At 45.3% G+C, this 22,301-nt stretch overlaps 1 protein-coding gene across 1 annotated transcript; it reads right to left on the bottom strand.

Annotated features, from left to right (window-relative positions):
* Positions 1-16,153: 16,153 nt before the first annotated feature.
* On the bottom strand, positions 16,154-21,801 carry LOC148022618 (pentatricopeptide repeat-containing protein At5g27110-like). Its single transcript, XM_087695579.1, has one exon. The coding sequence runs from the start codon at positions 21,618-21,620 to the stop codon at positions 18,663-18,665; it is 2,958 nt and encodes a 985-aa protein (XP_087551705.1). The 5' UTR covers positions 21,621-21,801; the 3' UTR covers positions 16,154-18,662.
* Between the last annotated feature and the right edge of the window lie 500 nt (positions 21,802-22,301).

The following is a 22,301-nucleotide window of genomic DNA, read 5'->3' as shown; positions in this document are numbered from 1 at the left end:
CAGAGACATTGGGAGTTTCAGAATCATCCTTGGTTCCTGTTTATGCAAAATCGTCACTAGGAAGTGACTGTGTGGTCAAATACCACTTTCGCCAGTTTTGCAGATTTGCCCTTGTGAGGGTGAAGCTGAGTTTTTTGCAGTGATAGAATTTTTTGCAGTGTTCTGTAATGACGTCTGATTCTCTTTCACAGATTGTAACTGAAAAGCTTGACAAGAACAACTTCCAAGCATGGAAGTTTAGAATGACGAATTTCCTTATGGGAAAAGGATATTGGGAATTTGTTGCAGGAAATGAAGAAGAACCAGTTCTTCCTGATGTTCCCAATCAACAGCAAATGCAGGCATTTAAAGCATGGCATGAGAGAGCCAGGAAAGTTATGTATTGGCTATCTATCAGTATTTCAGACTCTATGATTGTGCATATTCAGGATGCAAGTACGCCAAAGGAGGCATGGGATACTTTGTCAAAAATGTATAGCACAAATATACAAGCCAGGAAAATGCAGCTCAAGAAAGAGTTGCATAATGTGCAAAGAGAAAGTATGAGCATCAATGACTACCACATGAAAGTGAAGAAGATTGCAGATGCACTTGCTTCCATTGGGTCGCCAATGGAAGATGATGATTTAGTTTCTGTGACCTTGAATGGTCTAGGAAAGGATTACGCACAGTTTCGGACATCCATTTCAGTTCGTGAAAGATTTCCTGATTTTGAGGAGTTAATTGCTCTTCTAATTTCTGAGGAGCAGAGAAATGGTGGTGCATCTTATTCAGGAGGAACTTCAAAAGAAGCTGTCTTCTACTCAAATGCGGGAAGAGGTAGAGGCAGAGGTAGAGGAGGCCGATTTGGAGGCCGTGGTAGAAATCAGAATATGCAGCAAACTCAAGAAAACTAGTCCTATGGAGGAGGACGTAGTAACTCTAGAGGCAGGGGGAGCCAAAGAGGTCGTGGTGGATGGCAAAGAGGGCAAAATGCAAACAGCAATGTTGAATGCTACTACTGTGGTAAAATGGGTCATATGGCTAAAGACTGGTATAAAAAGTAGAATGACATCATGAATGGAAAACTGCAACAAGGAAATTATGCATCTTCGAGTAGACAGGGTGATGACAGAAATGAGCATTTGTTTATGGTGCAGCACATGAACAATTCTGTGACAAGTGCAGAAGAAAGCAATGATGTATGGTATGTTGACTCAGGTGCATCAAACCACATGACAGGTCATGCAGAATGGATGGAGGATGCAAGGAAAATGGAAAAACCAGGATTTATGGAAACTGGTGATGATACTGCACATCCTATTGTGCAGATTGGAAAAATTCCCTTGTCTATGCAGGATGGGAAAAAGAAATACCTGTCCGATGTATTTCATGTCCCGAATATCACCAAAAATCTGGTTTCTGTTGGTCAAATGGTTGAGCAGGGCTTGCAGGTTAGATTTAATCCTCATGGATGCTTTGTTGAGGATATGAAAAATAAAGGTCGCTTGATAGCAAAAGGAAAGAAGAAGGGCAGAATGTTTACATTGGATGCAGACATGTCTGAATTGAGTGCAGCAATGTTTGCACATGGGACCGGTGTAGTTGCAGATATTGATATCTGGCATAAATGCATTGGTCATGTTAATGTACAGCGACTTAAATCAATGCAGGCCCAAAATATTGTTGCAGGATTGCCTAAATTCAAGGTTGCAAAAATGCATAAGGTATGTGAAGCCTGTCAGTTTGGAAAACAGGCAAGGAAACCATTTCCTAGACATGTTCAAGAGAGTAAGAAGCCATTGGAATTAATCCACTCTGATGTGTGGACTACTAAAGCTACATCTCTTGGAGACTGTCATTATTTTGTCAGTTTTATTGATGACTATAGCAGAAAAGTTTGGGTGTATTTTATGAAAAAGAAAAGTGAAGTTTTTGGGCATTTCAAAACTCTTAAAGCTATGGTTGAAAAAGAAATAGGCCTGCAAATAAAATGCCTAAGGTCAGATGGAGGGGGAGAGTACCTCTCAAATGAGTTTGCAAGGTTCCTGCAGAAGCATGGCATAAAGCAGCAATATTCATGCAGTCATACCCCACAAAAAAATGGAGTTGCAGAAAGGAAAAACAGGCATATTGGACAGGTATCTCGTGCCATGCTCAATGAAAAAGACCTGCCAGATTTTTATTGGGCTGAAGCAGTTACTACAGCAGTCTATATAATGAACAGGCCTCCCACTGCAGCAATACATGGGATGACTCCAGAGGAGAGGTATACTGGTAGGAAACCAGATATTTCTCATTTGAAATTTTTTGGTTGCATTGCCTATGTACATGTGCCAGATGAGTTGAGATCCAAGTTGGATCCAAAAGCTGAGAAGTGCATCTTTATTGGTTACTCTCTGCAGCAAAAAGGGTATAGATGCTATAACCCTTCTACTCGTAAGTTTATAGTGAGCAGAGATGTTCTTTTTGATGAGATGAGTTGCTGGTATAAACCAGTAAATGTGATAGATGATGTAGATGCACAAAATGGTAATGCTGCACAGAATTCACAGCAGCAGTCACAAAATATTAGTGGACCTAGAGCGTCCTCTAGCAGTGGTTCACATTCTTCGCCATGGACAGGCAGATTGAGATCAGGAGAATCTTCTCAAAGCAATGCAGATAGTGGTATGCAGGTATCACGAAAAGGAAAAGAGAAGGTTGATCAGCCTATGTTTGATGTGAATGCAGGTCACTCTTATGTGGATGGTGAATCCAGTGGCTCAGAACAGAGCATTGATGATGAGTTGGGTATTCCTTCTATTGTTACACCTGGAGTAAGGAAGACCAGGGATGTTTTGAGAGCACCTGGGAGTGAACCTATTTTGCGCAGGTCTACGAGAGCTAGGTATCCTATGGATAGACTGAAATATGATGGATTTATAGCCATTCACTATGCATATATGGTCAAAGTGATACAGGAACCAGAACCCACTTCTTTTGAGCAAGCCATGGGAAAAGAAAAATGGGAGAAAGCCATGGATGAAGAAATGGATGCCTTGGAAGCAAATGCTACATGGGAATTGGTACCTTTGCCTAAAGGTAAGAATGCAATTGGCTGTAAGTGGGTTTATAAGGCGAAGCACAATGCAGATGGTTCTCTGAACAGATACAAGGCAAGATTAGTAGTCAAGGGGTATGCACAAACATATGGCATTGACTATGAAGAAACATTCAGTCCGGTTGCAAGGATGGCAACCGTAAGAGCAGTCATTGCTATGGCTGCATCAAAGGGATGGTCTTTATATCAGATGGATATAAAGAATGCCTTCTTGCATGGTGATTTGCAAGAAGAGGTCTATATGGAGCAGCCACCAGGTTATGTGCATGCTGTTCATCCTGAGTTTGTTTGCAGGTTGAAGAAAGCCTTGTATGGCTTGAAGCAAGCACCTAGAGCATGGTCTGACAAGATAGGACAGTATCTTGTCACTATTGGCTTTCAGATTTCCAAGGCAGATTTCTCACTTTATGTGAGAAAAACAGAGAAAGGTATTATGCTACTTGTCATTTATGTTGATGATTTGATTATGACAGGTGACAGTGATGAAGATATCCTTCATGTGAAAATGCTATTGAAGCAGAAGTTTGAGATGAAGGATTTGGGAGAGCTGCGTTATTTCTTGGGCATTGAGGTGATTAGATCACCAAGTGGGATACAGCTCTTGCAGAGGCAGTATAGATTGGACATGCTGTCCAAATATAGGATGACAGGCTATAAGCCTATTTCAGTTCCTTTGGAGCAGAATGTGAAGCTGAGCACAAATGCAGGTGAGCTTCTGGAAGACCCTACTATGTACAGACGCATAGTAGGGGTAGGGCTGGATTCTCAGGATCAAGCGCCTAAGCCGTGCCCATTTTATTGGTCGCTCGGGTAGTCCGTGCTCGAGCACTTGGACTATGTCGTCTGCCTAGTATGGTGTTAGATCGGCCCTAAATAGGTCTCCTTCACTGGACAGGTGGAATAAGTGGCCGTCGGGTAACTCGTCCATGATGCCTTGTCCAGCGGCTTCTCCTGTGGGTATACAGGACATATGATCAGCCATGTAATGTTGTTTTTCCTTTCGTACCACCACGGAGAAATCAAACTCTAGGAGCAGGAGGAGCCATCGAGCTATACGTCTTGTAGCACAAGGTTTGTTCACCAAATAGAGCAGGGCTTGAAGGTCCACGAAGAAGGTGAAAGAGGTGGCCAACAGGTAATGCCGAAACTTCTTCACGGTGAACACCATGGCTAATCCCTCCCTTTCCGTTGTCGAATAATTTATCTCCGTTTCAGTGAGTTGCCTGCTAGCAAAACTCACTGGGTAATCTAGGTTATGCTCACCAAGTTGGCACAACACTGCCCCACGACAAACTTAGAAGCGTCAATGTGTACGTGGAAGGTAATGGTCCAGTCTGGGGCTTGTAGAATCGGTGACATTGTTAGAGCCTTTTTCAATTCTTCGTACGCCCGTTGGCATGCCTCGGTCCACTCGAAGATAATTAGCAGCTTGTACAATGTGTCAAGATTGTGGGAGAGAAGGAAGGAGTCTCACTTGTAGCTTTCTTGCTTGCACAATGGGGGAATACACACAAGGGTGGAGGCTGAAAACAGTTTTCCTCTTCTTAGTTGTGTAAGCCAAAAGAACTCTCTTACAAAGAAATAGAAGAACCCTATATATGGGTCTCAAAACCAAACTCAACTAACTAAGGTGGCATACTAACTGAGCCACGAACTAGAATAGATAAGGATAGCTATCATGTAGCTATTATTCATGGGCGGTGTACCAACCGCATCTGCAATCAACTGACAAGTCGGTGACATAAATGCACAACGGTTACCCTGGCATATCACGAGTGGAGCTCGATATCTCAACACTCCCCCTCGAGCTCAATCCCAATTCCTGCACACCAAGCAGGTCTCTGAACTTGCGCAGCTTCTCTGCGCCCAATGCCTTCGTAAATATGTCAGCTACCTGATCCTCTGTGTTGACATAAACTAGATCAATAAGACCTAGTAAAACCCTCTCCCGCACATAGTGATAATGCACCTCAATGTGCTTTGTTCTAGCATGATAGACTGGGTTATTTGCCAAGTGTATACTACTCATGTTGTCACAATAAATGACAACTAGCCCATGTGTAGGCTGATGTATATCATAAACACTTTTCCACGATGCTAAGCAGTTCGTCAAGCATTGTGACGAGTGCCAACGAACACAAGTCCCGATTCGTAAGGATCAAATGGAGTTAACCCCTGTTATTGCTCACCAACCCTTCGAAAAATGGGGGATTGACTTCATAGGACCCATCATCCCCGCGGCACAATACTCACAAGCCAAGTACATCGTGGTGGCCACGGATTACCTCACGAAATGGGCAGAGGCGAGAGCCACACGAAAAAATGATGCTAGGACGACTGCCAAGTTCTTATGTGGGCAAGTAATCTCGCGCTTCGGTTGCCCCATCAAACTGGTTAGTGACCAAGGAACACACTTCATCAACGAAGTGATAGCCCATCTCCTATCCGCCTTTCTTATCATCCATTGCAAATCCTCACCATACTACCCTCAGGCTAATGGCCATGAAAAATCAACCAACAAAATTCTCATCAACGTCCTGACTAAAGTAGTCTCAGCCTCATGAAGCGATTGGGATAACAAGTTGATGGCAGCCTTGTGGGCCTACCGAAACAGCTTATAAAACGAGCGTCAGTCAAACACCTTTTAGGCTGACCTATGGGACTGAAGCCATTCTCCCATTAGAATTCTTCGTCCCTAGCCTCTGAATAGCGCTCCAAGAACAATGGGAAGGGAAGGAAGCATGGACATAACGCTTGGTCGAGTTGGAACGCCTATTAGAGGCTCGTCTTCTAGCCACCCACGCACTTATTTGCGAGAAAGCCCGACGCAAGAGCTGGTTTGACAAACATGTCAAGCAACGGTAGTTTGAGCAGGGTGACCTAGTGCTCCTCTACTCAGTTAAAGGACATAAGCAAAAGATGAAATTCACAGGTCTCGTACCCTTCAAGGTTCGGGCAATCAGCCGAACTGGTAATGTTGAGCTTGAGACACTGGATGGTGAAGGAATAGGCTTCTTCAACGGCAGCCGTATCAAGAAGTACTACCCTCCCACTCATCCTTTGCATGAGCCACCAATGTTAGAACCACCTGTCAAAATACGAGTAGCCACAATTACTGAAATCTACGATAATGAGGGGGAGGCTGTAGAACCCATCTACCTCTGTGTCACGGTCACTGCCAAGCAAACGTGCTCCTTCAACGCCTTGATTGATGAGGGGGCAGATTTCAATGTCTTAACGCACAAGCATTGGATCCAACTTGGAAAACCACTACTTCATCCCACGACGGCCAAATTAAGCCCATACAGGGCTCAATCCTACGCGCTTCTCGGCAAATGCAGAGTCGTCGTTTCTATCGAGTCTGAAACTGTCCCCATGCTGTTTTACGTATTGTCAAGTACCACGGACGCAGGCACGGAGTCATTGCTCGGGCGAACCTTTAAAAAGCAGACTCACTGCAATGTTGATTATGAGTCGCATCGTATCCACTTAGCAATCGGCAACGTGCACATTGTCACAGCTTTCAGCAAGGGCCTCGTAACACCATCACCGTTCACAGGGCCACCGATAGAAACAGCCGTAGGCAAGACTAAGGAGGGGGGTAATGCATATCTGCCGCTCCCAGATCCCCATAAACCGTAGGCCACAGCAACCAAAGCAAAACCCCAACAGCCTCGCTTGCAATGGGTACCTAAACAGCCTCGAGAACCGCCTAGGACTAGATGCACATGTATGCATAAGACCTACAGCTCTAAATCTAGGAAACCAAGACGCCATCACCGGAAGCGCCGCGTGATTAAACAAATATAGGTCCCTAAAATCCTCCTGCATGCGCAAGGCTACTATGAGGGGAATGCCTCGTTGTGGATCCCTAAGGTCCCTACTGCCAAAAGCACTAGTCCTACGCCGACCTCAAGTCTGATCAGCCCATGTCCCCCGACGCCTCAAGACCATGGGCCGCAGTGCTCTCCAGAACCCCAGCCATCCGACTCCTCTACCCGTCAGCCCAAGAGAGTCGCACACACCTATCGGCCCAAACAACGGCCACCACCACAAGTGGCATCATCCGACCAAGTCAATCTGCCGCTCCGCAGCCTAGCTGACTGCAGCAGCCCAGCTGCTGTGACCAAACTCGACCCATCCATCTTGCCAACAACAGCCAGGTTGCCGACTCAAAAGGACTCCCAGTCGCAACTCTGAACAGTCAGAACCTCCAGTTCTAGCAGACCTCAATCACCCGTCGGCCTTACGCCCTCCTATGAACGAAAGTCATTTCTAACGCTGGTCGCTGACCTTGCAGAGGACACTGGAGATGACATGGTGCACTGCATCAAATAGCTCGATGCCACCTTTGTTGCACTGGCCCTCAACTATGACCGCCTGGACTTGGGTCTATTAGCAAAACCCTTTGCAACAAACGTGCGCAATATGCCTTGCTCTTGGGAGACTTTTGAATTCGCCTTTGCACAGGCTTCACGCACTACCGCTGAGTTGCTCGCTAGCGAGGTCTCCAAAGAGCAAGCCATTAAGCAACGCCTCATCACATCATTTGACCCACAGACAACGTCTATCATCACCAACCAAGAAATCGCAAGGTTATCCCACCTGGCTGATACAGGATCACCCTTCTTGAGGCAGTGGTACGCTCTTAGGTTGCAATGGGAAGTCGACGGATGTCGCATAATGACCAACACCGAACAGTCGAGCCATCAAAACGGCTAAGTATGATCCCACCTACGTCGTGCCTACCTCGTATAGAGTGTTAACCACTCTTCAGGCGAACATATCACAGGGCACCCCTATCTCAACTGCCTCTTAACAGAGGAAGAGCTCCACATTGCAAGTCGGGTCGACTCCGGTGATTTCCGCACAGATGTCCTCACGTACATCACACATGTAGGAATTCGACCCTTTGATCTGGACTGCGCGGCTCAACTGGTATATAACCCCAACTTCTACACTTGGCTCCTACATAAATAAAGATGAATGCCTTGGCCCCACAACCTCCAATCTTGGGATGGATTCTTCTTTTCCAAAGGGGGGAAGGGGTAGTAAGGGGATAAATGAAATAAAATCTAAAAAGTAAACCAAGTGTGAAACGCTTAAAATTGAAATGCAAAAGTAAAAGGTGGTGATAGAAGTCTGAAAGGCAAAGTTAAGGCAATGTTCAATAAAATCTGCTATGCTTTTGTTTTTTCAGCAAATTAGTTGCCAAAAAACACTAAAAATGGAAATGTCTAAATGTGCAGGCGGCGACCATGGCAAGCCAGGACAAAGCAGGCAAGCTTCCCTTCTCAGAGGAGGAACAAGTAAAGTACGGCCTCACGATGGAAACAAGAGCTTTCAACCAGTTAAAGTTCCGCCACGTCTTCAACCTGGAAGACGTAGTCATTGAAGAACCGGCGGTACGTCAAATCATAGAGAGACAGGAGGAAGAGCCGTGGTGGCAGGAGAGTCCCCGTCGTCCCGATCGACCCGCAAGGCATCATCCTCCAAGGCCTCCACCATAGGGTTTGGAGGTGTCCTTACGGCAATCATCCAAGAAGCGATAGGGCAAGGACAAGCAGGAGAAGACAAAGAGGGAGGTGACGAGGAAAGTGGTGAATCACCGTCACAGTCCCCGCCTCACACGGAAGAGCAGCAGAGGTCATCTGATGAGGCGAAAACGGACGCCGACGAGGAGGAAGAATCCTAGGCTACACCACAAAGGCATGCGAAACAACGAATCAAGGCCCTACATGGAAAAAGAGAGGAGGAGCGAAAGAAGAAAGAGAAGGAAGATCTGGAAAGGGCTTGAAGGGAGTCGGTGAGGGATGAGGAGGAAAGAAAAAAGAAGGCCGAGGAGGAGCTGAGAAGGAAGGAAGAGGAAGAATTGGAGCTGGCAACCCGTCGCTCCATCGAGGAACAGCACAGAAGAGACGAGGAAGGAGCAGAGGGTCCGCACCAACCTGAGGCACCCGGTCCCAGTACCGGTGTGCCGAAAATCGCGCCCCTGCCCCCTGTAGAAGGAAAAGGAAAGGACATGATCAGGCCAGCTTCCCCCCTCCTCATACCGTCCATGCCAGCCACTCCTATCATGACGACACCCCTTGCCACGCCACCCAAGTCCCACCCCAAAAGTCGACGAGAGCAATGTGGTCACTTGGCTACAATTTTTGGTGGAAAGGGAGCTGGCAAGGGAAGCGGCCGTGGCCACCCTAGCTTCAGGAGCCAAAACGGTAGCCACAGCTGAACTGGAGCCAAGGCCGGAACTGAAAAGGCAAAAAATAGAAGATGTCGCCGCCACTACGACCATGCCCCACCCCCCACCTCCAGCAGGCCAATTCGACGAGTATGTGAAGAAACTGCTTTCACAATTGCAAAGGGCCAGGGAAGAAAGGAGAATAGCCGTGGAGGATCTGACAGCGGAATGAGAATCACAAGCCGCCCTCCAGCTGGAGAGAACAAAGCAGATAACAGAATATCAAAGGGAAATCACTGTGCTCAGGGAGGAAGCCAACACTAAGGAGGCGGAAGAATTAAAAGCCCTGAAGGAACGTGACGCTGCCTGGCAGGGAAGAAGAAAAATCTTGATGGAGCGTCTCAACGGGAAGAGGGAAACGAATGCCCACCTTCGGCACAAAAATGATCAGTTATCTGCAATTAACCTGGAAGTGCAAAGCCAGCTTGACAAGATCAGACAGGAGGCTGCAGAGCTGGACCAGTTAAGGGCAGAATAGGTGCAAAGGATGCAGGTGAAGCTAAACCAGCTCAATGCGCAGATCGCAGATGAATGCCAGGAGCAATCCTGCCTGCACCGTGAGCTCGAGGCCCAGCAGCAACAGCTCATGGCAATGACCCTCCAACAGGGGGAGAGCCTGGAAGATATGGAAAGAAGGGCAAAAGAATGGGCCGATCACAATGAGCAGAGAGTACGGGACTTAGCATGCCGGCTAGCCAAGGCCGAAGGAGACAGGGTGCTGGCTGAGAATCAAGCAGAGGCGGCCCAACTCTCCATGATAGCCCAGCAGCACACCTTCCTCAATACGCTGCTCCACTCCACCAGACCGGAAGGAGATGAAGCCAATGATCAGCTGCAAAGGAAACTAACCATTGCGCGCAGAGCTCTCACAGCAGGCCTGCACGTGCCGTTGCAGCTAGGAGGCCCGCCGCAGAGCCTAGAGGAGCAGAGGAGATATCTTGCACAGGTAGGCCTGACGGCGCAGGAGATAGATGACCTCAGTTTCACAGAGGCAAAAGCACAAGAAGACGAGCAAGTAGAAGGGGGTGAACCGGAGTTCGATCTGGGACCTCAGGAGGAGGAATACGTCCCACCACCCCCTCAGCCACAACAAGCCGAAGTGCAGCCCCCTGATACATCTGCCGAGAGAAGAGCGGCCCAAACCAACCGCAGGAAAGAGATGGTGGAGAAGGCAAGAAGAAAGCTGAATGCCAGACCCGTTCCAAGACAGCCCGCCCCTCTCCTACTGCGCACCTAAGATTCCCCTGCTGAATTCCATGCCGAATCGATTATCTGGGAACATCAGGAGTATAACTGCGACCCCTTTGACTTGCGCTTTGAGTTTTCCACTGCCTTGAATAGGGTACTGCCCATTCAACTGGTAGAGGATGTCATTGCTATGGGGGCAAGGCTCAAAGCCAAGTGGTTAGCGGAGCGTGAGGCTCACCCAACTGCTTGGGGAGCCGAGGACCGTGAGTTTTGGCAAGATAAAGTCCTCCAGGTGCCTAGATCAGTGGAAGGCTATAATTGCCAACCCACCTGGAGGAGACGCATTTTTGACGTCAACCTGGACGCGTAGATGGCATTTTGCAACACCCTCCCTTCAGAGAGAAATGACCCCACTTTTATGCCGTATCCTCGAAGGGTAGGGGTAGACTTCAATCCGTCCATCCACGGCAGGTTTGATTTCCCCATTATCTATAATACCAATAGCACCTCCCATAGGGACGCCCTTCTCTTCACCCTTCCCGACTTGTATAGCTCTATAGATAAATTTCTTAGCGAGTTCACCTCTTGTCCCGACCCCGCATTCATCACCACTTGTAATTATCTTAGGTTAAATAGGATCCTAGTCCACCAAGAGCCCACGCCACCTCCCACCCCTCTATTTTGACCCCAACGCCATAGACAACAACACCATGACTTGCCTCATGATGCATGCTTCTCTTTTGCCATCTTTATGTGGTGCACTACTCGAAGACATGAACGACAGCAAATTCACCCAGTGCAACCACCCCTTCCTTTCTACCACCACCCTCAAAACCCGTCTCCACATCAAAGGCTACTTGTTGAGTCGAAAATTCCTTAACAAGGCCCCCCGCCCTCCGCCAACCCCTACCACCATTCAGATGACGAGGAGTAAACTCCTATCATGCCCTTGTATCGCTTGCCTCCATGTATACGCCTCCTCATGCTATTATATATTTTTTTTTAAAAGAAAGAAAAAGAAGAAGACGGCAAGACGCACCACAATCACCGCACCTAGGATCCTCCCTAGCCCCCTCTCCCCCCCACTTCACACTTAGGGCACATCAAGGGCAAGACGTTCAGACCTGTCACCCTAAGACTTGCACTGCACCGCTAACAAAGCACGAACTGGGTCCTCAAGTGTGGGACGTTACCAAGGGCTTACCCAAGGTCAGACCCATCTCCCAGTTCCACTACCACACGCACCACGCACTACACAGCAAGACAGACACACCCCTTAGGGAGTGCACAACTTTTCTTGTAGGTTATGTTCGCACTTCAAGACAGGGCTACCCACGGAGGAGGATCGCCCACGGCTTCCCTTAATGATCAACACTTATTTTCCTGTACCGGCATCTGGCCACCTGCCTGCTAATGGCGACTCTGAGTGAATCAAGTCAAGGCAGAGCTACCATTGGCATAGATCTTGGAACCGCCTCGTCCAATGATCCATGCCCAACGCCTCAAGATCCACGGATTGCTTATTGATTCCACAAGCCTGAAGACCTTCAACTCAAAACTGAAGATCTTCAACTCAAAGACAAGGATCTTCAATCGAAGCCACGGGTTTGCAAGCCAAACCGCATCTGAGGGCTTTGTTCAGAATAAATCCCACCAATGCCATCATCCTAAGGGATTGCTTATTGCTTCAAGCATTTCTCATACTCAAAAGACGGCCGGCTACGTAAACGGCGCCACAACCGTGTGACAGATGCCGAGTATCTTCATGGAGCCTAAAGCATGCCGGAATCTCTCCTGGTCATCATCCCCAACCTCCATCACCTATCAATCACCCCAACCCCGACCTACCTGTTCCGCCTAAAGGCCGATGTAACTAGCCACTATGGCCCACCGCAGTGCCATGGGACTGGCACTCGTCTAGGAGGGGGGTAATGTTAACCCCAACACGAAGAAAGCAAAAGAAAGTGGGAAAGACGCAGGGCAAAGGCAGAAAAAAGGTAGCCCGACTGAAGAAAGAAGAGGAAAGAAGACCAAAAGCGCAAGGGCAACCTTAAAAGTCCAAGGCAAATGCAAAAGGAAAAAATGCGCATTTTAAAATAAAAAGGCGCACCCTGAAATCTTGTAAAAGAGCGCCGAGCTCTCACCTGTGCAATTTGTAAATGTAGACAGGCGACGGAAAGGAAGCTAGGAAGATAGAAGGACAATGAGAAAAGGGGCCTAGGCTAATGGCCGGCCATGTAAAAAAGGGGGATGACCGCCCATGGAAATTAGGGCATGTATATAAAGTTGAAAAGTGAATGAGAAGCTCATTCTTTGGTGTGTGGCAAAAAGAGTCTTCTTCTTCCTCTCTTCTTCTCTCCTCCTTGCTTGTGTGTGCTCTTGAGAGAGGGAATGTGAGAGTGTGAGGGAGTGAGTGTGTGTGAGAGTGAGGGATCAAGAGGGTGAAGCTCTTCACCATCTCCTCTCCTCTTCTTCTCTTCTCTTCTCTTTTCTTCTCTTGCACGCGCGGCTATGGAGGATGGAGCTTGGAGATGGAGGAGGCTTGAGGATGCTTGAGCTAGCATCAAGAGTCGTGGAGCTACTGGAGTGCAAGAGAGAGGAGGGTACTCGATCGGGCATCAAGGTAAACTCACAACACTCGTAGGATCGACATCGCGTCGGCTAGGTGAGAGATAGCCATTAGAGCTCGCTTGGAACGCTTGAAACAATAAGCGGTCCGTGGGTCTTGGCGGTTGAGCGAAAGCTCCCACAGTGCCTTTACATTTTAAAATGTGCCTTTGCCTTTGCCTCGACTTTTAAGGCCGCCATTGCGCTTTTGGCCTTTTCTCCTCTTATCCTTCTATTGGGCCGTCTTTTCCTGCTTTGCTCCGCATTTTTAAATTTCCTCAAATTGTCTTTTGCTTCGTTTTTCTCTATCTTGCACTAGGGTTAACAAAATCCTTGACCCAAAAGAGATACTAGCTAGTTTGAGAGAAGTGGGGAAATACTTGAGTCGCTTCGGGCACACAACAAAGAAAGAGAACCTCAACATGACCATTATTCAAACAAACAATATAGGGAGCAATGCTAAGGATACAAGATGGACTTACAAAACTTGTAGAAAGCTAGGAAAAAGGCTCAAACCTCATATATAAAGATGTCGATAGAGAGCTAATATGTAGTGATGGATTCCATGATTGCTCATGCTCGCTCAATGACTATTCAAACCACTTGCAAGACCACTTTTGTCACACCACACATAGATGCCTCCTCAATGGAAGAAAAAAAACCCTATATGCAAAAAAAACTTGAAAAGAAATGATTGAGATAGGCAACTCTAATTGAAATCGTTGAGGACAAGTCATCTATAATCAACAAGGATAAACAATCACCAACATCCATAGTTAATGCATCTAATGAAGGAGAAAAATTGAGCAACTCCCTATGAAAGGCAATTGAATTATCTAGTCTAGCAACATTACTTAGCATGACCTAGGAAGCCCGACAAGGAGATGAAAAAAAAGAGAGATTGTTGATGAATAACCTAGTGACACAATTGGTAGACCACTTGAAGGCACATGATCTCCCAAGTCCACACATTCAATATCTAAGAGAAAGAAAAGAAATCAAAGGAAACAATAATATTAATTAGGACCTACAAAATCCACAAACATAGAGTCTAAGGAGAAAAGTAAAAAGCCAATAGCCTTATCACACAACCAATATATAGATTTTCCCATTCCCCCTTCTCGTGAAAGTGCTAAGACTAGGGATACTTTAGGAAGTTTCAAGGATTTCAAGAAATAGTTGCTCCTAATTGCTATTAAAAAAACTTGATCAACTAAGAATGAAGTGCACGATGGCCAATCAAAAGTGGAAACAAAATGATCACAACCATTAGTTGTGACTATACTTGTCGCATTCGACAAGGAATGACATGGTAGCCACGGAGCCTTAGAACAAATATAAAAACCTTGAAAGCACTAAGCGATTATGTACTATTTCAACATTGCTCATTTCACCCTAAACCTCTGGCCATGTTGAAGCCCCTGAAGAAGTTGTGGCAAAGCAATCTTGCTTAAAAAATGGGAATGCCACAAAGTGCCTTACAAAATTGGATGCTAGGTTGAAGTTATTCGCAAGCATTTATCTCCACACCGATATGGGTATGTTGCCTAAATAACATGAGGAATACTCTAGCACTATGAAGAGCTTCTAGACAGTCTTATGCAACACATCTCATATGAAGAAGATGAAGAGGGCAACTTAATTGTTACATTCAACAAAGTGCTCTGCCAACTAGACCTAAGTGAGATAAACGAGTTGAAACAAAAAGTTGAGGGATGAAGCCAATTTCTTCTCCTCATGATTCCCAATCGACTCCTCTATCCTTGAGCAAACTACTATCGTTAAATAAAATCCATTATGTTGTCTTCTAATGATGTAATAGTATATGTATTCACATAGTAATTGCATTGTAACCTACATACAAATCGGGTCCTCAAGTGTGGAATAACACTCATGCTTTTGCTTGGAGAAGGACCCGTCTTCCAATCCATCAATATATCTTATGTACATAAATTACAATAGGTTTTTCCTTGTAGGTACAACTTGCAATTTCTAGCCTAAGCTAACATCCTCTTTGGTCACGAGCTTCAATCATTTTGTTCAAATTTGACAACTCTCGCACCAGAAGTTCATAATCTCATGAGCTCTAGCTAATCCCCACCATCACCAATTTTTGTTTGACATTCAACACGTAAAACATCTCCAATTTCCACATTTAGCTCCCAACAACTTTAATCTCTAAATCATGCCCTAACGATAGCCACTACTCTTTTCACAATGACTCCACAATTGTCTCTAGTGTTTTTGGTTTGTGGCATAAGTTGAAGTATGCTACCTCTAACCAAGGCTACCATGGGACTGACACCCGACTAGGAGGGTAATATTAACTATAAAATAGGAAAGATGACAGAACTTAAAAATTAATCGACAAAGATGAGCAAAAGTAACAAAAGCAAAGAGAAATACAAATGAAGCAAAAAATATAAGGCATATCATAAATTTTTATTGATGTTTGTAGTTAGCTCTAATATTATTTTGCGATATGCTTAGCATTTGTACAAATTGTAACATTTTCTACCAAGACATAAGACCCTGAACTCTGCAAGAGCATGTCTCCTAGTTTTTTGTCACTGTGGTGATGGTTGATGTAGTCCAAATATGTTTGCATGAATCAAGAAAGACCAACCTAGAGCTAATAGAAACAACATGCACCTAACTTAAGTGGAAGCCTAAACTCAAAAGCTATGTATAAAGGTTGAAAAGTGAATAGATAAGCTCATTCTTGTGGTGTGAAAACTTAAGAGTATGCTTTTTCTTCTTGCTTCTACTCTATCTACTTGTGTTTCATCTTAAGAGTAAGGAAAAGAGTGAGGAACTTTGAGAGAAAAAGCTTCTTTCTTGCCATGTACTCTTCTTCCTCTTCTTGGGTAAGAGACCAATTGGAGAGGTTATATTGCTTCTCTTTTTCTTTGCATTTTCTCTCGTGAATAAAAATGCTTGCAAATTAGATCAAGAGCTATGAAATAGAGAAGGTGGATTGAGTACCACCACATGGATTATGGAGTACCATCAAGCTTTTGCTTCGCAATGTCAAGAAGGTAAGTTGACAAGTTCACTACATCCTCATCAATTCATTTATCCTTGCTTTCATGTCCTTTGGAAGAAGGATGAATAGATTGATAGATGTAGGAGATTTATTGACTATGCAAGAAGTAGCTATTGCCGAATCAGATGGAGCACTTAAAACAAAAAACATTATGTTAAGTCCAACAGTTGAGCTTACGAAAGCTTTTATAGTTAAAGAGGGGGGGGCGGGGGGGGGCACTAAGAGTGTAATTCAAAAGAGGGGCCACCACAGGAAGGAGGCAATAAGGGGGAGGGGACACAAGTGATGATAGCATGCGAGTGGATAAGGGGGAGAACTAGACGAGGAGGGTGTGTACACACGTTTTATTGTGTTTCTTTTTTTTTGGGAGGGGGACGAGGGGTGAATCGTGATGATGACCGTCGGCCTTTCCCCCCCCCTGCCGGCCACCCCCCACCAACCTTGTTGTCTCAGGCCTTGTTCTTTCCCCTCCACTCTCCATAACAAATTGCACACTTGCATCCTATGGAAGAGGGAGACTGGAGGCACTTTGGCGGCCCCCATAGCCCATGTGGTTGGATTCCGTTGCTCATTTCTCCATTTATTGAGTTCATGTGTTCTTGCTTTCTTGCTCATCTCTTTCAGTTGCTTCTGCTTTCATATCTCAACCACTCGCCTTAGCCAGCATGTTATGGTACCTCCTAGCAAGGTGATGGGTCTGCAATGTCTAATCTATCCATGCTGCCTTTGGCAATGAGATAAATCTATCCATGAGATAGCCTCTCTGACTTCTCCTGAAGCCGTGATCTCATGAAAGGCTAAAAGGAGGCCTTTGCTAGTAACCTGACAACAAGTCCCAAAGGTCTCTTACTAAATCCATCATCCCTTGGGCAATTGCCTCCTGGTAATGCTGCACCATAGAAAAGTGATGCTACAATGTGAGTTATTGTGTCCAGTCCTTTGCCAAAATCAGCATAAGGCATGCAATTATTGGGCGGTGCATTGCTCTGCAGGAGAAGCGCTACCCTCTGAAAGGCCCGAATACTCCAGTGGCTGGACTAGTTCCTCTCCATGCATGGAGGGAATCTTGATAGCATCCAGCAAGAAGTCCAACCACAACAAGGAACAATTAGTTTGACTAGTCTCGGCAATGCAAAGCACTGTCACCACAAAGGCACCATGCCTCTAGACCACATGCCGGTAAAGACTCACTATCTATCCCCTCATGATATACCCAAAATTGACTACATCCTCTCCATGCACAGAGAGAATATTGATAGCCTCCAGCAAGGAGTCCAAGGACAAGAAGGAACAATTAGTTTGACTAGTCAGCAATGCAAAGCACTGTGTCACCACAAAGGCCCCATGCCTCTAGACCACATGCCCATAAAGACATTATCTATCCCCTCATGATATACCCAAAAGTGATTTGAAATTCCTTGGTAGTGAGATCGCTTGCACTCACGCAACCTTACTTGTACCAAACTTCCCTTCGACTTCGCTGATAACTCCTCAACAGGGATCCTTGCAAAGTGCATGGTCTTCTTCAAAAACCTTGCCAATAATATGCTATCAAATGGATTGTACTCATACCTGCTCCAACAGCTGAAAGATGATTTCTATACATCATACTTGGTCCTCCTAGCTCATAAATATCTCCCATGTCTGTTACCATGGAAACCATCGCAAAGGCCAGACTCACCACCAGAGTAGGTTGCTGTCTTGACTGCAGTCTAGAGCAGCTTGCCGCCAATTGGCTCATCCTCCACAGGAGCATTGTCACGGCAGGCCTGAATGCTCCCTTGGTTGGATCGGGTCCTCTTAATACACTGAGGAAATCTTAATAGCCTCTAGTGATGAGTCCAAGGACAACATGAGAATAATGAATTTGACTGACGGGCAAGGCAAAGCACCCTCAATCACTGCATTGGCAAGGTCCCATGCACCTAGATCACATCCCCAAAAAGAGTCCCTTTCACAACATAGCCATGACTGATTCTTCTTCTTTTCCTTCATAGTGAGAGCACTTGCACAATCTTGCTCATCCCCAACTTCCCTTGAACTTGCCATGGCCTATTTCCATTCAGACACTGCTAAAAGCATCCTGAACAGTGAAGGTACAGCCACATCAAGCTAAGCATGACTCATGCAGAGAAAAGGTACAAGATGTTGTTAGGCTCCTGCACTTTGAAACCCACCAGGCAGTTTAATGTCAAACCCCTTTTTGAAAACAGAATTTCAATTCTTGTCATTATGATTTGGAGGCTCTGAAAAGCCTCTTTTAAACACAACCTTCTTATTTTTCGAATTCATCTGAGAACAATAGCAGTCGACCATCTACATAATCCATTCATTGCATTTTAAATCACTTTAGGCAATCGAGGCACCTACTTGTGCTTCTCCAATGGGTCTGGCAATGTGTATATTCTCACATGGCCTTGGCAAATGAAAAAATAGCCAACGAGAGCTTATCACATGGCCAAGGCAATCATAACCTTGCTTGCAACCTCAAAGCTAGATCAGGCTCCAACAAGTTTGCCTTTGCTGAATGTGTAAAACCTATCTTCCACTACTGGTTGCTCCAACACCAAGTGCACCTGTGGTGAGTATCCTTCTCCCTTCATCAGCCTTCGTACACGCTCTAATTTGTAAGAAACCTTATCACTTACTGTGGGGTGGCTTTTGTGCTGCACAACAAACTCGCGCACCTTATTGCTAACCTCAACCCAAGCCCTTCCAGGCTTCTTTGATGCACCAGCAGAAGATCTAAGGTCTCCTACATGCTCAATCTCATCCAGCATGTGTGAATCTGCATAAATGTTTGACATGGCCACATATCCAGCTGCCATTTCAGGGTACAGCTGTACAACTTGTTCAAAACAGTAAGCTCCTAGCTCCTTGTCACCATAAATCCTGCAAGCAGTAAACAGGGACATCCATGCAGATATATCAGGTGTACTTGGTAAACTCTGCAGAAGACCCTTTGCTTCGGACAACTGTCCTGATCGTCCAAGAAGGTCAATCATACAGGTAAACTGCTCCATAGTAGGTTCAAGGCCATGTTCTTCTATCATGGATTTGAAGTATTGGTGGCCTTTTTCAACTAAGCCTGCATGACTGCAAGCTGCGAGTATATTGGTGTACATCTGACTATCTGGTTTTAGTCCTTGCTGCTGCATATGATGAAGATACTCCTCAGCAAGCTCACAATGACCATGGAAAGCAAATCCGGCAATCATTGACCCCCATGATACCACATTATGGTTTGCCAATTTTTGAAATAAGACATGAGCACAATCCAGGCTTCCACATCTTGTATACATATCGATAAGTGCACTACCGATGACAACATCCTTTTCAAGGCCATCTCTTATGATCTGGTCATGTACCATCTTGCCTTGCTTTATGGAAACTAAAATGGAACTTGCTTTCAAGGAAGACAAAAGTGTGGCTTTGTCTGGTGTCAAGCCCTCTCCATGCAGTTTTTCAAAGAGACCAATAGCAGGAGAACCAAGTCCATAAGACACACAACCAGCAATCATTGCATTCCATGATACTAGGTTGCGATTTGGTAGTTTCTCAAACACTTGAAAAGCTGCTTCCAAGCTTCCTAATTTAATGTACATGTCAATGAGAGTATTCCCAAGAACTACATCTGGTTTCACTCCCATTCTAAGCATCTGATCATGCGCTAATCTACCCTCCCCTATAGCCCCTGTGGTGGCACAAGCTTTGAATAGGCATGACCATGTGACTTCATTTGGCATTACACCCTCCTCTTGCATTTTCTCCATAAGCTCAAGAGCCATTAGCACATGTCCGTTTTGGGCATAGCTTGCAATGAGTGCATTCCATAATTCTGATTCACAACTTGAAAATTTTTCACAGACTTTATGTGCATCTTCCAGGTAGCCAAACTTCCCATACATGCCAATGAGGTTGCACCCGACAGAAGTGTCTGAATGTAATCCCACTGTAATAACCTGTATGTGCAGCAGCTTGCCAATCTCCTTACAACCTATGCTTGCACATGCTTTTAAGGCACATAGAAAGGTTACATTGTCAGGCCATACATCATCCGCTAGCATTCTCTTGAAAAGTTCAAGTGTCTGATAATCATGACCATGTTGACCACACCCAGAAATTAATGCATTCCATGAAACTAGATTTTTGTTTGGCAAGCCATCAAAAACTTTGTGTGCTTCCACTATATTCCCACATTTACCATACATATCAATAAGAGTGCTACCAAGTACAACATCAAACTCAAAAACACTGCGCACAATCATGTCATGTATTAGCATACCCTGCACTACAATTCCCAAACTCCCACATGCCTTTAACAAGCTCAAGTATGTGATTCTATCTGGAGTCAGTTGCTCTTGGAGCATACTCACAAAGAGGCCAAGAGCAGAAGTACCATAATCATGCTGGACATAGCCAGCTATCATAGCACTCCATGATACAAAATCTCGATCTGGCAACTTGTAAAATATATTTTGTGCCTCTTTCAAGCTTCCACATTTTGCATACATATCAATCAGAGTGTTCCCAACAACTGTGTCTACCTCAAAGCCTCTCCTGAGGACGTGTTCATGCAACACTTTACCCAGTTCTATGGCTCCCAAGCTTCCACAAACATTAAGAACACAGGAACAAGTGATTTTATCAGGATTCAACCCTTCCTCCTGCATTTTCTCATAAAGCTTGAGTGTGATCAAACCATATCCATGCTGTGAATATCCAGTGATCATTGTGTTCCATGACACCACATCCCTGGCTGGCATGGCCTTGAAAATCGTGTCTGCCTCATTGAGGTACCCACACTTTGCATACATGTCAACAAGTGAGTTGCCAATGATACCAATGATTTCAAAACCACTGATGATGATAGAGGTGTGTACCACCATGCCCTGACTTACGGCCCGGAGACTCCCACATGTTTGCAAAATGCACACGAATGTTAGTTGGTTTGGCTGGACACCGGTATCCTGCATTTGGTAGTACAGCTTCAGAGCTCTTCTCTGACACCCAAGCCTAGCATGTGCCGATATGATCGCATGCCATGTATAAATGCTTGGTTCTGAGACCTTGCAGAAGACCAGACTCGCTTCCAGTAAGCTCCTACGTGATGCAAACAGGCAAATGAGCCGGTCTGTCAAGGCCGAAACCACATCTAATCCACTGCTAACCATGAGGACATGCAACTGTGCGCCAGTAATTGAGACTTTCTCTTCCGCACAGTCTCGTATGAGGCAGTAGGTTTGGTCCCTGGACAAAGGAGATCCTTGAAAATGTTTGTTTTCCAAGTCCATATAGCTTTCATGGATGCAGTCAGCAGAGTCGAATTTGGCAGAAGCTTGGGCACAGGCATGGTTTCTTCGGGAAAAGCAGGGTTTGTGAGGAACCCGAGAGGGCACGAAAGCTCGTCTGAGACCCGCTTTACAGATGATGATCGGACATGGCATACGAACCATTCAGCAGAGGCGTCCATTCGATAGACTACTTGGCAACGCTGTCGTGAAGAAGCCTGAACGCGGGGGGCATCATATGTCAGACGGTTGGGAAAGCTTTTGGTAGCTTTGCGTCCCTAAGGAGAAGCCCTATACGGCGATACGCACAAGGGCTTTCGGCCTTGTTATGATGGGCTTTCCGCCTTGTTTTGATGCTTATTTTCAAGACGCTTATGTCCTCATGGCTTAAAGCGATTGATAGAGTGTCCATCCTCTAAATTTTCTTTATAGGTTTGGAAAGTCTTGAACCTCTAGAGGACTTTCCCAATCCTATCCTTTTTAATTAAAATTCCCACACACACTCTCTCTTCCCCTTCTTTTTTTAAATTAAACGTCCCCCCCCTCTCTCACATGTAACAGTGCTCGAGAAAAGGTAGGTTCGTTTCATCCTACGACCAATTTATTTTAAGAGAAAACTTGTTTGATCGAATTTGAACAAGAATTGCCTACTTGTAAAAAATATAAGTGTGAAGGATTTAGACCGGCTCACCTTTATCATGGAAGGAGAATATCCTTCTCATGATTAAAGTAGGAGGATAAGATCCTTCTAGATATATGCAAAAAAAGATTTTAAATAATATTAAAATAAACATAAAACAACTAAATATTATTACATAAATTTCAATGTTACAATTATCAATAGCT

This window comes from Lygodium microphyllum, chromosome 16 (genome assembly GCF_053477565.2).
Source record: "Lygodium microphyllum isolate KBCC chromosome 16, Lygodium_microphyllum_v1.1.10, whole genome shotgun sequence".
Lineage (NCBI taxonomy): Eukaryota > Viridiplantae > Streptophyta > Polypodiopsida > Schizaeales > Lygodiaceae > Lygodium > Lygodium microphyllum.
This window is presented reverse-complemented; position numbering and strand designations above follow the sequence as displayed.